General features: G+C 47.9%; 1 protein-coding gene across 1 annotated transcript in view; it reads right to left on the reverse strand.

Moving 5' to 3' along the window:
- Positions 1-814: 814 nt before the first annotated feature.
- The window catches only part of LOC139052437 (uncharacterized), an 87,716-nt gene continuing 73,377 nt past the window's right edge, over positions 815-15,153 (reverse strand). The window contains exon 5 of the mRNA XM_070529536.1: positions 815-3,136. Coding sequence (XP_070385637.1) covers positions 2,828-3,136 — 309 coding nt within the window. The 3' untranslated portion in view covers positions 815-2,827. The remainder of the gene's footprint in view (positions 3,137-15,153) is intronic.

Below are 15,153 nucleotides of genomic sequence, written 5' to 3' on the forward strand. Positions count from 1 at the left end.
GTTGCAAAAACTTATGGCTGTTTGAAGGTCTCTAAAGGATTAAGAATTGAACTAAGAACCATTATATACTAAGTACAGAGTGGAACTATTGCAAAATTGTGCGAAGTAGCGCTAAGTGTTCATACAATGCAGATATACCACCGCACGACCACACGTAATCAATAGCTATTTTAGTCGTGTGAAACACACGTCATGAGGACTTCTTTAACTTTTGATGCCACTCCGCTATGAAAAATGACGTATGAGCCATAACATACGTGCCAAGCAATCTCCTATGACATTATGGAAATATGCATGTGGGTACTGTGTATTTCATTGGAAGAAGAGGTTTGGAGGTATGTTAGTTTTTACTCAGACGCCAATTTTATTAGAAATAAACTGATGATTTCTATGCTGAAGGACCACATGACTGTTGAGTAAACACTGTAATTGATGAGACGTGACAAGGACATCTAGTGCAGAACTCCATGTATCGGTATTAACGTATTCAGCCTTCACTTTTTCCTCTGAGCGCGAACGTTGTCGTTCTCAGTGTCTCTAGCATCTCAATTCGCTAAATGGAAAAAAAAAAGGTTCTGGATCGAAAAAGTTCATTACAGATGGCAATGCGTTTCCTTCTTTGTTAGCTCTACTAAAATGCATAGGAATATTGACGGATTTTTCAGATATACGTGACAGCGTAGGCATAGTCTTTTTTGTCTTCCGACAAGGTTGTGTTGTCCTGTCGTACACAGAGCAAAGTTCGCATGCAAACAGCACGGCAGCAATAGGAAGAAATGACAATCATACAAACTTCACGGGTTTATTGTACAAGTCGTGCAGATGCAATCTCTCAACAAGAGAGGAACATGGCTTACAGAAGCACCTCACATTTGTCACTGGGATCACGTTTCTTTCTTGACCGTCCTTTAAGTCAAAGAGTTTTTTTTCTGCGTCACATTGGCATGCTCTCTTCTTCGTCTTCTTTTTGAGCCTCTGGTTAACCGACCTCACCGCACAATGGTCGAAGTGACCAAGCAAACTCCGCGTACTCGTGGTTAAACTTGCAGTAGTACTTCGCAACGATAGCGTAGTGGAGTGTGGGCATCCTTTAAGCAGTTTTGATCTGGTGAAGCTCGAGAGGAATTTCGAGTTTCTTATGAAAGAAAGAAAGAAATGGGGGATGTTTTTACCGGCTTCCCGATGCCGTTAACGCATAGCGTCATTGCCACTAGAAAATGCAATGTTCGTCTGGAATATTGCGTTTGGAAGGATTAGCATGACTTTAATATTCCAGTTTTCTTAGGTTCTCTTCAAGTTCTGGGCTACACGAAAGAATCAAAAAGCGAAAAAAAATGTAATGAAAACGCATTGACTTCCCTGCTTTCAGTGTGCTCAGATGAAGTAAACGAGCTTTAGTAAAATATGGACTAGGTAAAAACACTTCTTGCACTGTGATATCCGCTCTATATTTTCCAAATGCCTTGGTAACGACTGGAAGTTTAGCTTAAAGGTGATATTCAGCATTTTAGGTGGCACGAGAAATATAAGAACCCACATCACTCGTCAAAGCGGCTGAAGACGCAGCCGGCAAGGATGGGGTGCTATTTTCACTACCGCCAAATTGCGGCATGTTGAACGGCCTCACGGATTGTATACTTCTGGCAACGTTGGCAACGTTGGGAGGGGGGGGGGTGCATCGATACGCCACTGGAGGTCACCAAGTTTGGCATCGAGTGTCTGACGCACGCAACCAGACGCAGCTCATCAATAGTTTGTTTGCTGTTGGCTGCTCTTTCGTGCAGTAAAGCCAAAGCTAAACATAAGCTCTTTTGTATACATAAATACCGTCAAGCCGCCTCCATGTCAAATCATTTGATGAACGCTATACTCTTCCTGACGACCGCACAGACGTTGTAGGCGCCACGTACCCAGAGCACATTACTCGGGAGATCTTCAAAATTCTTCCACGGATAACGCGGTTATGTGGCCAACCCTTAACCAATTTCATGTAGATTGCAAGAATCATCTGCTGTGCACCGAATGCTAACTGCACCAAACATTACTGAACTAGCTAAGTCTTTACTCGCGCGATGGCCGCCGACTGTACAGTGGATAAACCTTGCGCACAAACTAATGACTCGTTCATAAAACCGAGCAAAAGTAATTTTACGCACGTTATTTCTCGGTTTTGTTCATAGTCTGGCGACACACTCATGGTTCAGGTTTAATTAAATCGCTGTTGATTACTTAGTTCAGGTAGATCTGGCAGCCTTCAAAGCAGCGCTCAAGTAGCGGCCTCTAGACCAGTTGAAGTTGCACCGATGTTAGCCACTGCACACGTGTATTGAGAATTCAGGCTGCCCAGCTAAAGTGCGTGGTAAGACCTACAGGAATCGGCTCTTCCTAAGGAGTCCTTCCAGATACGGGGCTAGCGTCTCTGTCGGCACCGGTTCAGACAGTTCTTTCTACACCAAAGGGCATCTATATCGCACGGAGTGACGCTGTGCCATTTCCGAGTCCGGCTTTGAGTCACACGTCACAGAGGAACCCGCGTTTCTGATGAGAGGTCTCTTGACTTGCGACGGTACACGAGTCGCCTTTTTCTCCCGTACGTGTCCAGTGTGCAACAAGGTTTTGTGGGAGGGCATCTCGACACCTTTCTCTCGACGGCGCTGGCTGTGCTTCCGAGCCAGGGAGGGCCTTGCCACCGTTCAATGTCACGAAGGAAGATTGCAAGGCAGTTCATAACAAGTCACTGTACACGGCTCATATTTCAGTTCGGTATGTGCGCCGGCACAGCGGCGACAACGCAGGGGGACAACCGCTCGCGTCACGTGTCCCCCGCTCAGAGGACCTTGATCTCGACGTCTTCGTCGCTGTCCACGTCCACGGAGCGCCGGTCGTCGTCTTCGTCCCGCGAGGCCCTCATGAGGTGTTCGGCGAGGCTAGCGGCGGCCGTCACCGGCTGGTGGGGGTGAGCGCCGTGACCGTTGGTGGAGCCCGCGGCCGCCGTGGAGGAGGACACGTCGCTCAGGTCCGGGTTCGGGTTGCTCTTCGTCGGCAGGGTCTGCTCCCGGGAGCCTCCGCTGGAGAGCAGCTCGCGCTCCTTGGAGTTGCGCCACTTCATGCGCCTGTTCTGGAACCAGATCTTCACCTGTGAGAGGGAATAGAGGAAAGAGATCGGTTAAACAAAGTGCGAAAGAGAAAAAGGATAGATTCAGCACAATGAAAACGTACTAGCGTTGAATGTACAGCAGGGATAGCGCGAGACGTAGACGAGGGTAGCAACGCCGGTACTGATAGCGCTATCTCCAGCTCCAAACAAGGGTTCAAGAAATAAAGCTAGGCAAGAGAGACCTTGTCCCTGTTTCAACTTCTTGTATTTTGATAGAACCGTGTTCGTATATGTCCCGGCTACGCTGAGTTTCCCCAAGAAAAGAAAAAGAAAGGGTCTACAAAGTGTCGACACCAAATAAGACAAGGTCACCGTACATGGTGGTTCAAGTGATTCGATGAGAAAACGTCGATTATATCTCTCTATTGCGTCCCTTTTTCATGTTCATTATTCACCCATTTCGTATCTTATTCGTACCGTATTTCACGCGCAACTATGTCGACATCGCCTTCTTGAGCGTCAATACTTGGCTGACACGTTCTTATTTTTTTCTTTCTGGAAGTGGCGACAATATAGCCAAATTTCAGACATGCCACACCAGTTTGAAGTAGCAAACAAGAACTTGCCTTCAAAAGCACGCAAACTCGACGCGTACGGCGAAAGCGTGGCGCGTACGTGAACATCCGGGATATCGCGCACGCGCTTGTAAGTTAGCGCATATGCTGTAGGTGGTGCTAGTAGTAAAATATCACACACTCTACGAGTGTTTACGGCCAATTTTACTCCTTTTTGATTATATCCTTAATTCTTGACTATTGCTACGTGTTCTCGGCCTGGAGACGTATCGTTTAGTACAATGTTCATGTTCATAGGACATCTAAAAGTGACCTAACCGACCGTTTTTTTTCTGGAAGAGGTTACAAGATAGCCGGATCTCAGATATGTCAAACCCGAGCGAAGTAAATAAGGAAGAAATTCTCTTAAAAAATCATCGCGTCGTAAAGCCAGCATATAGTAGCGCTGCTTTATTCAAATCTATTCATATGTCATCATCTAGACTTATGCTTTATATCCAGCAGAATAAAGCCGGCACGGTTGGATACAGCCATAGCCGAATCGAGCCGGCAGTTTCTTTCACTCTAGTGACTTTATTTGCCTTTTACTGTTGGAAAAAATTAGGGATTGCACCGAGCGATTGATTGTACAGAGCTATGGGTGGTACAAGGGCAAGTCACGAATGACTTCAGAGTGCCTGAAGGAGAAAGCTGTCACTGGGGCAAAAAACAAAAACAAATTGAGAATTTAATTATGCGATCATTTCAAGGCGAAAGAACTTGCTTTGCCCCGCTATTTTTCGGAAACACATTGCAGTTTAACTATATTTCCACTTCACTCGCTTGAAAAAAAAAAGAACGGTGAATTTTCACTCAAAGTGGGAAGTTAGAGCAATATTAGTGGTAATAAGGCTGGCTCGTTTTCCCACTGTATTAATTACAGAGGATATTCTTACACGTACGCCTTGATAATCAGCTTTATAGAGGGGCTGCTTTTGCTTCCCCTTCTTTTGTATAATTTCTCTCTCTCTCCTCGTCTCCTCATTCCTGCCGCCAGCGTCGTTCAACTTTATGCTCGATAAACATCATTTCGTGAAGCATACAGAACCCACCACAACTTCCGGATTGTTGCGCAATGCCACTCTTCGTGCTATATCAGAGCGTCAACGCGAGAGACAAGGCACACAGGCACGCATACCCTGTAGCACACGTGTGCACGGAGCTCTGTGAATCGCAATGTCAGAAACATGGCGTACTGCTGAGCCCTATGTCGCGGGTTCGGTTCTCGGTTGGGGTGGCCGAATTCCGATAGAGGCAAAGAGGCTCGTGTGCAGTGCTTCCGGTGCCCGTTCAAGAACCCCCAGGTGGTTAAAACTGATACAGAACAATCTCCCCCCCCCCCCCCCCCCCACTCACTATGGCGTCACTTATATCCCGCGAACTGCCTCGGGACGTTGAACATTATAACGATGTTACAAGATATCGGCCGAAAAGTCGGATGAGTGTGAACTATAATGCAAGTACATGCGCCACGTTCGTTGCGCATAGGCAGAAGTTAGGAACAGTGAACGAGTAAATATAGTCGGGGGAGAGAGCGAGGGAGAGAGAGAAAGCGAAGAGTAGGGGGAGAAGGAGGGCACGAGACACTCAAAGCCAGGCCCCGCGGCTGCAGCCGTCGTCATCATCCCCCGGCGGCTGCCGCTGCGACGGCGTGTTCGCGGACCGCGCGAACTCGTTAATTAAGCGGACCTCCTTCCGAAATGAGCCTCCGCCGACGCCGTAATGCGCGCCTTTAGCGAATTAATATGTCGGAACGCAACGCGAGCGCACAGACGCGCGGGGCTCCCGCGAGGACCCTTCCCCCTGCTCGCGTCCCGTTTTTTTCTTCTCCTTCTTCCCCTCCTTCCCGTTCCGTCGTCGATGTGGCCTCCGCTCCCTTTTCCCTCTCGCCACGTGCGGGAAGAAACCGCCCAGGCGTGGCGCGGTTGCGCAGTCGCCTTTTGCCGGAAAAAGCGCGCTCACATGCACGCGAGCGACGCCGTTCCGACGGCAATGTGGTGGCGACGGCAATTAGGCCGTCATCACGGCAACCCTATACCTCCCCCCACTGGCCTCCTTCCTTCGTGATCTCAATTTTCCCCCTATTCCATCAACCCTTTCGAGTACACCAGCGGCTATACGCTGCGTGTTATGCATTATGCCGCTATTTCCGGTCAGTTCTCGGACTCTCACCGAAGTTTCGTTCTTCGTTTCCATTCTGATGGTTGGAAAGAGGCTGAAAAAGTACGCCGAAAATTCGCCGGGCGGAAAGTGACACAGTAAACCTAATCGTGAACATTCCGTTAACCGTGGTAATTCCGTTTCATTGTGCTCAGGGGTGTAACGCAGGATGCCCCGAATTTCTCGCTCGCCTGCATTGCTTGCTCGACGGCAGTGAGTGAACAAAGATGGCGCGCAGCACGCGATAGCAGCAAACGATAAAATGTCGAGATAAAGTCGGGCATGCCAACACGAGTAAATCCTACGCACGCCGCTTCCTCGTTTCAAACACAGAAGGCTGGGCGGTGTTACATGCCGGCGCTGCTTATTGTTATCAAGACTATATCGCAATACTGGGACTGTCCCGCCCATATATACACGCAAGCCGCTTTCCACGTCTTTCTGGGGCTCAAGATGGGCGTGTCTCCTCTTTCGGACGTAATCTGTCTATCCACCGTCGATCGAATGCCAACAGTGCAGACGGGGTGCAATCTCACGCCAACCCTTTCTTTTCTATTGAATACGTTAAATGGTGCCATTTTTTTTCCCTACAAGTTACTTGGACAGGTAATGCACTGGGTGAAACAATAAATAAATGACAGAAGGCGCGCACAGCTTGTCCACGTGACTTCTCCGTTCTCAGCTGCCCATGAGGTAATGCTATAGTGCCTACAATATGCTCGTATATTCTAGGCACTATAGTAATGCCCAAGTGATGATAACCTAAGAATGAATCAGGATAAGCCAATGAAACTGGAGACGTATTAAGAGTTGAGTTTTGTGTCTTGATACTATTAGCTCATTTATCTGAGAGTGTCGCCAGAGCTCGCGGAGATCCCCAACTTTGCAAAACTCGGGCCTTCCTTCATAGTATCCCAGGTATTTATTTACCTTAACAGCGTAAGTACGATTTCCTGCTTACGGAATTTTGGGCAGAGCTAACAGAGAGTATCTGCGCTCGTCTAATTGTTAAGGGGCTGATATACCCACCGGACATGGTCAAGCAACAGAAAGTCGCTTTCATTCCTCGAAGCATTCCTCAATGAGGAGAATGAAACAGAATTGTATTGAATTCCTGGAAAGTTCATCCCGTCTCTGAAAGTCGTTCCGCTGTATCGTCGTTCCGCAGTATCGTCTTAGAACTTCTGCAAAGAAAACTGTATATGTATATGCGTGAATAAAGTTTGCCACTCACGCAACGATCTGAGTATTGAACCGTTATTATTGAACCGTATTGAACCGTCTCCGCGCACGTTATCATCGAGATCGGCTGGCCGTGAAGAGTGGGTGATAGGAAAGAAAAAAAAGAAAACATCGAGCCAAATAAGTCCTTACGTTAGACTGGCCACGGCCTCATTGGGTTAACACCAAACTGTGTACAACAAGTTCTTTTGCTGATAAGTACTGAAATTATGGTGACTGCCGAATGTACAATATCTTTATGGACGTACTACAAAAATCTGAAAGTTTGCCGATCAGGAAACAAACTTTAAGGATTAAGTTTACAGCTGTGCAACTACACAACTAAAGCACATCTCCAAACTTTGTGAGCTTTCTCTGCTAGAGCACTGAAAGTCTAATAATCACTTAAAGAATAACAACGACCACGATATAACATACTGGGGAGTCGGGATAGGGGGTAATGACATGCTGTTCGCAGTAACTGAGTCAGGTGAATGCGAATCACTGGAATTTGGAGATATTTTGTTTGCACAGTATGATTCGGCGTAACCCCATGAACAATCCCATTGAAAAAGTGCTGGCGTGTCCCGCGCACTTTACGTTTCCTGCTGTTGCCCAAAAGAAGGCCTGGTCGTCGCGATACGGTATTATACGTGCACTGTCAATTATTTTTTTCTTTTTTTTATGCACTGCAGTACCGCAAACTGGTGCGTAAGACACACCTCCTTGCTAGGTATGAGAAGTTGATCTCACATCTGTATATAGCTGTCACCTGAGATCTGTGTTGTTGCGTATGAGTAGATGTCCTGAATAAGTGCGTATGAGTAGATGGCCGGGACCAAGTCAGCGTCTATCTTCGGAGCGAGCGTCACGTTAGGGTTAGAAAAAGTCAACCTTTAGAAAAGCCTGGCGGTTCTACGCGTTCTAGAGACCGTTGCGCAATGCCTACAAAGGGGAAATTGTCCCAGAAAAAGCGGCGAAGCACGTAACAACACCCAAAGCCCGTCACGAATTTCTGACGTTCTTCGGCAATTTCGCTAAAGCCATCTGCGCAGACGTTCATCAAGACAAGAGTTCAAACCTTCTAGTTTCTGAAAGTGTTGTAATTTCTGTGACAACATTCGCTGAACAATGATAAATACAATGGGGCTAAGAGCACCAAAATTAAGTCGTGGCTTTAATACTGAATGCACTTGCTCCACTCGGAATACTTAAAACAAGTCTTTGGAAGCAGCCAGCTTACTTATTTTTCGTATTTCACTAGATTTTTTCTGATACGAATAAATGGATTGTCGATGTAACTTTTCTGTCGATACATCTATTTCTTCTCTGCAACGCAATAGCTACACATCACAAATGCAATGCATCCTTCGTTCTAACGCGTTGGCTTTTTCGCACGCCTCCGCTGACACGCCGCGAAGCATCCTCAAAAGGAACAGCGAAGAACGACCGCGTGCTTTCCAAGGGCCGAGCTCCCAAAGCTCCTCATACCTAACCATGAATAATACATGCCGCGCCCCGGAGATAAAGCCCAAACACAAAACTCGCTCGCGGTGCCGCCGCTGCCACATCTTCGAGAGCAACGCGCATTCGCGCCTTCGCGCGCGCACGCACACACACGCACGCCAAATACGAGGTCCCGATTCTCTCGCCGCGACTGAGGGCGCCTTTTCCGAATTTCATATCGGAGTCAACTCGCCAAGTAGCTCAGCGCCGCGTTTAGATGCCCGGAAAAGAAGAAAAGGAAAAAAAAAAAAGAAAGCGTGACGGCGTCGCAGGCACATCAGCGGCAGGCGCATTGCACATCGAGAAATAAACAAGGCACACAAAAGGCGACTCTCTTTATGAAGCGGACTACGAAAACGGCACGGCAAGAGTATAGTATGTGCGGTCGGTCCCTCTGCCACTGGGGTCTTCTGCTTCGCAGCACGCTCTTGTTTTCGTTTATGCGCCACGTGCGTCGCCGCTGCTGCTTTTTCTCTCGCCCCTCGTATGCAGGCAGAGACGCCGGGCAGAAGGAAGCTGCATCTAGCAGACGAGGACGCGGGCAGGAGAGAGAGAGAGAGAGAGAGAGAGAGGTAGTGGGCGCAGCGCTTTCGTTTGCCTGGCTAACCGCGTAGTTGTTGTTGTTGCTTTTTTTTTGCTTTTGCCTCTTTCGGGCGCCAGGTTCAAGACGCGAGGCTGCTCTCGCTCGGTTGGGTGTTTCCTGCGGCAGGCAGGCAGCCGCCGGGCTCCCGCTTGAATGCGCCCTCGTAAGCGACGACAACGTCGACGGCGGCTGGCCCGAAGTCGTTGATTCGTTCCTCTCTCGCTTTGTCGGTCGCTCGCAAGCGACGGCGCACGACAGTCAGCCAGCGTGGCCGCGCGTGTGTATATGACGCACTCAATGGAAGAGGGGGGGGCACGTGGGGGTGGCCGGGCGCCGGTTAAGGGGGCGACCGCCGGTGAATTATTCATGCAGCCGAGGCAATTCTCGCGATGCCGCGGCCACGCCGAGCCGAGCCGAGCCGAGCGAGAGGCGTTAGCGCAACCCGACGTACTGGGACGACTGCGCGACGCAGGCGACGCCGGTGACGCCAGCCTTTCTCCCCGCTCGAGTTCGCGCGCCTGCTAGCCGAGAACACGAGGGGCCACACCGCTGTCGTCAGGTTATTGGCTCTTTCTCGCCGGAATCCTTCTCCTTCCCGACATACGCGCACTGTTTCTTTTTACCGCCGGGCGCCAAGTGGCCCCTTCTGGCTTGCCTGTCTTGCTGTCTTGCAGGCTTCCTCGGTCATCGGATGGGAAAGGACGCGCGATGGTGCTTGGAAAGAATAGGCAACACCGTGCACCTAAGCCTCTCGGCCCGAGTGACACACGGGTGAATAGAACTGACTTCTCCTCTATAAGGGCCCTGAAGGAATAATTCGAAGAGCTGGGCTACTCAAAAGCCCCCCCGCAGTTAAGGTGAAGCCTTAGCTCGGGGGTTCCTCTACATACATGGGAAAGGAGAAATCGTTTTTCTCGGCAACAATTGCACCGAACTTGATTAGGTTTATTGCATTTAAAAGAAAAAGAATCAAAATATAGTGACCGTTGATAGAAAATTTTCGATTTATGCCGTAAATGTCTTAGTAAGAATTGTTGGAAATCACAAATTTTCAGAAAGCGATACTATCAAATTTTCAACTGTGTAACTCCGCAATGAAAAACGATATCACAGCTCTGTAAATTGTACCTAATGGTACACCCTCAGCGGACAAAATTGATGTATATTATGCGTAGCTCTCGAACAGAGTAACTATAGGTGAGTAGAAGGTTTGCAGAACCCTTTTAAACAATGCAACAAGTTGACGTAAGATATAAATTGATATTTCAAATTTGTCCACTTTCGATGCTCTAACGGATGCAGTTCACAGATCTGCGATTTCTTGGTGCAAAGCTACGAATTTGTAAACATTGTGCTTCAATTTTTTTGAAGCTCACTAATTTTCGAAAATTACTTTTAAACAATTAAGGCTCTAAATCAAAAGTTCACGTCAATAGTCATTAGAACTTAACTTTCTCACTCAAATGCAATAAATTTCACTAAAATCGGACCAGTGGTTATCTCAGAAAAGTGGTTCTGCGTATTACGTGCATTTGAATAGGTGGTATCTGAGTTGAATCCGAGCTTAAGCTTCCTCTTAACATAGCTTTGAGGATGTAAACAATCAGGACTAAAATTGTTCGGTTCACTGGTAAATAGAACCAGCTTGATGACGGGCAGCGCTGACTGCTCGGAGACATGCATTTACCGGGTGTTCCTACGAAGACATGTAGCAATATTGAAAAACAGCCTTTTTTAAATGAAAGGACGGTTCCTTCGGAAACATGGCGTTAGGTGTGGTGACCAAAGGGTAGCGGGTGATACAACGTAATTAGTCAGTAATTCCCCAATAATTAGGCTTTACGCCCTTAATTGCAGCGGACTCATCGTAATTGCTCATTGTAACGGTCCCACCGCTGAAATTGAAAGTTTATAGGTCAATTGTTAATTTTCGCTGATTAGCGGTAAATTACAGCGTATTAGCCCTCCTTCCATGGTTGCCACAGCGCATGGCATGTCCCCGAAAGAACTGTCCGTTTATTTTAAAACGGCTATGTTTAAAGAAAGAGAGAGAGAGAGCGAGAGAGAGAGAGAGTTATATGAGAAAGCCAGGGAGGTTAACCAGGCTGAGCACGGCAGGCTACCCTGCACTGGGGAAGGGAGAAAGGGAAGTGAAAGAGAAGGAAGAAAGGAGTTCAGAGTGTCCACTGTTACACGCACAAGCGTTCATCGCAGAGTCACTCACAGGTGGTCACACGGGCTGGTGCATTTCAAGAAACCCACCAGCGCCTTTGCGGCCTTGCTCATAGCATACGCTCGAGGCCACGGGCCCAAAATCTTCTCCTCTGTGGCCCATCCTTTCCGTCAAACTGCGGCATTAATCTGGACTCCCGCACATGCGGGCCTTGCTGGAAACGAGGCGGCTCATGCCAGTGCCCGAGGATTTACAGTCCGGGCTCAGGCATCAGATGCGTCGGACCTCGCCACGGAGGAGGCGCCGTTTACAACGCGCGATCGGCTTATTACCTACCACGACATCTGCACACACTACCGATTAGACCGTTTAACCTCTCCGCCACTCATGGGCAAATTCCCGCGCAGGTGTGAAGTTCTGTGGCGACAGCTGCAGACTCACACCTTTTCGCCCCCTTACCTCCTTCACCACATTCATCCCTCCATCTACCTTTCTCCCTCTTGTAAATTCTGTCTCGCCCAAATCAGACTTAACCCACATCATGTGGGGGTGCCTAAGCACCCCCTTCCCCCTTTCCTCAAGCAATTAATATCTAGTGAGGAGCAGTGGGAGGCTGCCTTGCGCCGGTCGAGGCCCAACATTCATGAGGCCATTCTGGAGTGGGCTGAGAGGATAGAGGAGGACTATTTCAAGTAGCTCCTCCCCCCACCATCTATTCCGTGCCCCCTTCCCTTCAAAGAGGGATAAATAATGTTTTTCATCATCATCATCATCATCATCATCATCATCATCATCATCATCGTATTAAGTGCCATCCCAATGCTGTCCGAAGGGCACTCCTCCCGTTTTCGTACGTCGGGCAGTTACACAGGAGCTGTTTGGTCGTTTCTTCGATACCAGATGTCTTACAACTGGGACTGTCTGCCATTCCAATTAGAAATGAGTAGGTATTTGTGAAAGAAACTCCTATTTGCAGGCGGCACAAGCGTTTCTTCCGGTCGGTTATGTCCAGGCAAAAGTTGTAATGTCATATGCTGGTCCATGGCATATAGGTGCTGGTTGGTGAACTCCGGTGTGTTCCATTTTCTTAGAGTAACAATATGGGCAAGACCACTGAGGTGCTGCGCTGCATCCGTTCTCGACAATGGTATCGCGGTTTCACATTCATCACATTCACATTCGTCATTTCACATTCATCATGTGCCTCACGGGCAGTTTTATCGGCACTTTCATTGCGAGTAATGTTGCAGTGCCCAGATAGCTACTGAAAAAAACATTGTTGTGGCCTCTGTCCACCGCTTGATGGTAGCGTAATCGTATCTCTGCTACCAATTGTTCATGTGGGCTGTGGCGCAAAGCTGATAAGAGTGATTGCAGGGCTGCCTTTGAGTCACAGAATAGAGCCCAGTCATTTGGTGACTGTTGCTGCACATCTAGCGCAATAATCGCGTATCTCAGGACTGTCAATAAAGTTTTTCCATCCATCCATCCATCCATCCGTCCGTCCGTCCGTCCGTCCGTCCGTCCGTCCGTCCGTCCGTCCGTCCGTCCGTCCGTCCGTCCGTCCGTCCGTCCGTCCGTCCGTCCGTCCGTCCATCCGTCCATCCATCCATCCACATAGCACTGAACTACAGAGGGCGGAAAGTTCCGATCCTGTCAATGTTGCGACGGGGCTGACGTTGAACTTCTTGCAGATTGACATCGACGGAATGACTACCGCACCAGTAGAGCTGGTTAAAGTCGAAGAGTCGCCATCTGTATAAATGTGAACTCGTTTGGAGTATGAATCATGCAGTAGATATAGAGCGGCTTGATTCAGGGCACAAGTTGGCAAGTCGGACTTCTTTCAACTCCTGAAATGGAAAGCCGCACTTGTGGCTGCCGGAGTCATCCCAAAGGACAAGGTGATCTTGCTGCAGGGGTGAAATCGGATGGAAGAAAGGATCGGTACAAGGGTACAATGCCCGAAAAGGTTGCCTCTGGTCTACTTTCCGTGAGAGAAGCAAGGCGTTCAGACTGGTGTCGGTAAAGGTGACGGAGATGATGTCTAAGGGTGTCTATGACGATACACATACTGATGGGGTGTTCCCTGGCGATGGCAATTGTTGTGGCTGTTTAAGTGCATCGTGTTAGACCCAGACGTGACCCAGAAGCGCTTCAACTTGCATGCACTTAAGCACTGAGATTTGTCTTCCGGGCGCTTGACAGCATCGGAGTGCTGTGACGCAAGAAACCCATGAAGAGCGCCTTGTATAGTTGAAGCATAGAACGCACCGATGGTCCTCACGATTATCCAGCAACGGCTTAGAAAAGGTGACTGATTGAGAGGAGTCTCTTCTTTAGGTAGAATACGTGGGGGCTACAGGAAAGGTGGCGGTTGAAAATGATCCATAAAAATCTATGGGTTCTATTGTACAAGATAGGCTGGCCATTGATAGACACCGGGTATCCAGTCATCGACATTCGCGTGAAGGCGACTAATGCACACTTTTCCGTTGAAATTCCGAAGCCTTGTCTCTGAAGATAAGTAGACGTCATTGTCGCAGCCTTTTGCAACCTTGCGTGAACCTGGAGAGGAGTCACTCCTGAAGCATAGGCGCAGATGTCATCAGCGTAAACTGACAGACTGACCGACTGTGGCAGGAATTCTGCCAGCCCAATGTAAGTCACATTAAACAAAACCGGGCTCAAAACACCACCTTGTGGAACTTCACGGCTGGCGTAGTGGTCGGTAGTTTGACAATCATCGGTGAGTACAAAGAAAGCAGCTGTTTTTAAACATTACTAAAAGGCTCCATAGAAACACACAATATATGTATTATGGAGTGGGCAATGGTTGTCTCTATTACACATTTGGCAGTATTCCTTTTTTATCTCCATGCTTTATTGTCTGCCTTGCGCCCTTGCTCGGCGTTAAATACTGGGGACATCTTTCATTAAATTGTCGTTAAACAAAAACCTTTAAAAACTATAATGGTGCATAACTTTTTTTAGAAATCTTACCCTTTTGTCAGAAACAAACAGACACAAAATAATAAGAAATATACTAAGGAACGATAGTTTATGCAGTGGTTTAAAGTAGCATTGGATGCTTAGCTACCCTTCTTCGCACTCTAACCATATCAGCCGTAGACTCTTCCGCGTTAACTTCAAGAAAATCTCCGCAGTCCCTTTGGTTTTGCCAGCTTTTCTTTTTTTTTCTCCGGCTGAGGATGACAGTCTGTACCAGTGTCACAGGATTGTCTTTTCCGACAAGGGAAGAGGGCATTCATAAAAATCGAGCACAGAATGTGTTTAACGCGTTTCTGCGCTTCGTGAGGACATGTAGACTAACTGACTTATAGAAAGTTGTCGTGTGCTACATCGCGCGTGTGTTCAAAGCCCCCTGCCCCCCCCCCCCTTTTTTTTTCTATTTTAGCTCATCTTTCCTTCTGTTACCTTCAATTACCTTTACGCACTTATCATAGCACATGGTATATATAACCATTCAGTCTACAACTAATGTCCTCGTCATTCGCTCTCATTTTTCCGCCTCATCTTCCTCCCTTTTGCATTATTCTGCACATAAATAATGCAACTGAAACCTAGGATTGAAAACCTACTGAAACTGTCTGCTGATTACCATAATCCTATATGGTCACATGGTTATTTACGTGAATTTGCTCGCTTTCATACGAGATTCAACATGATCGTATAGAATTATGCACACAGGGCGTATCAGGTATGCGGGTTTTTGGAATAGGAGGGAGAAGCAGGCATCTCTAAAAGAGGCATCAGCTGGTTTAACGTAGCTAAAGGA

The sequence above is a fragment of the Dermacentor albipictus genome, unplaced genomic scaffold, assembly GCF_038994185.2.
Source record: "Dermacentor albipictus isolate Rhodes 1998 colony unplaced genomic scaffold, USDA_Dalb.pri_finalv2 scaffold_23, whole genome shotgun sequence".
Taxonomy (NCBI): domain Eukaryota; kingdom Metazoa; phylum Arthropoda; class Arachnida; order Ixodida; family Ixodidae; genus Dermacentor; species Dermacentor albipictus.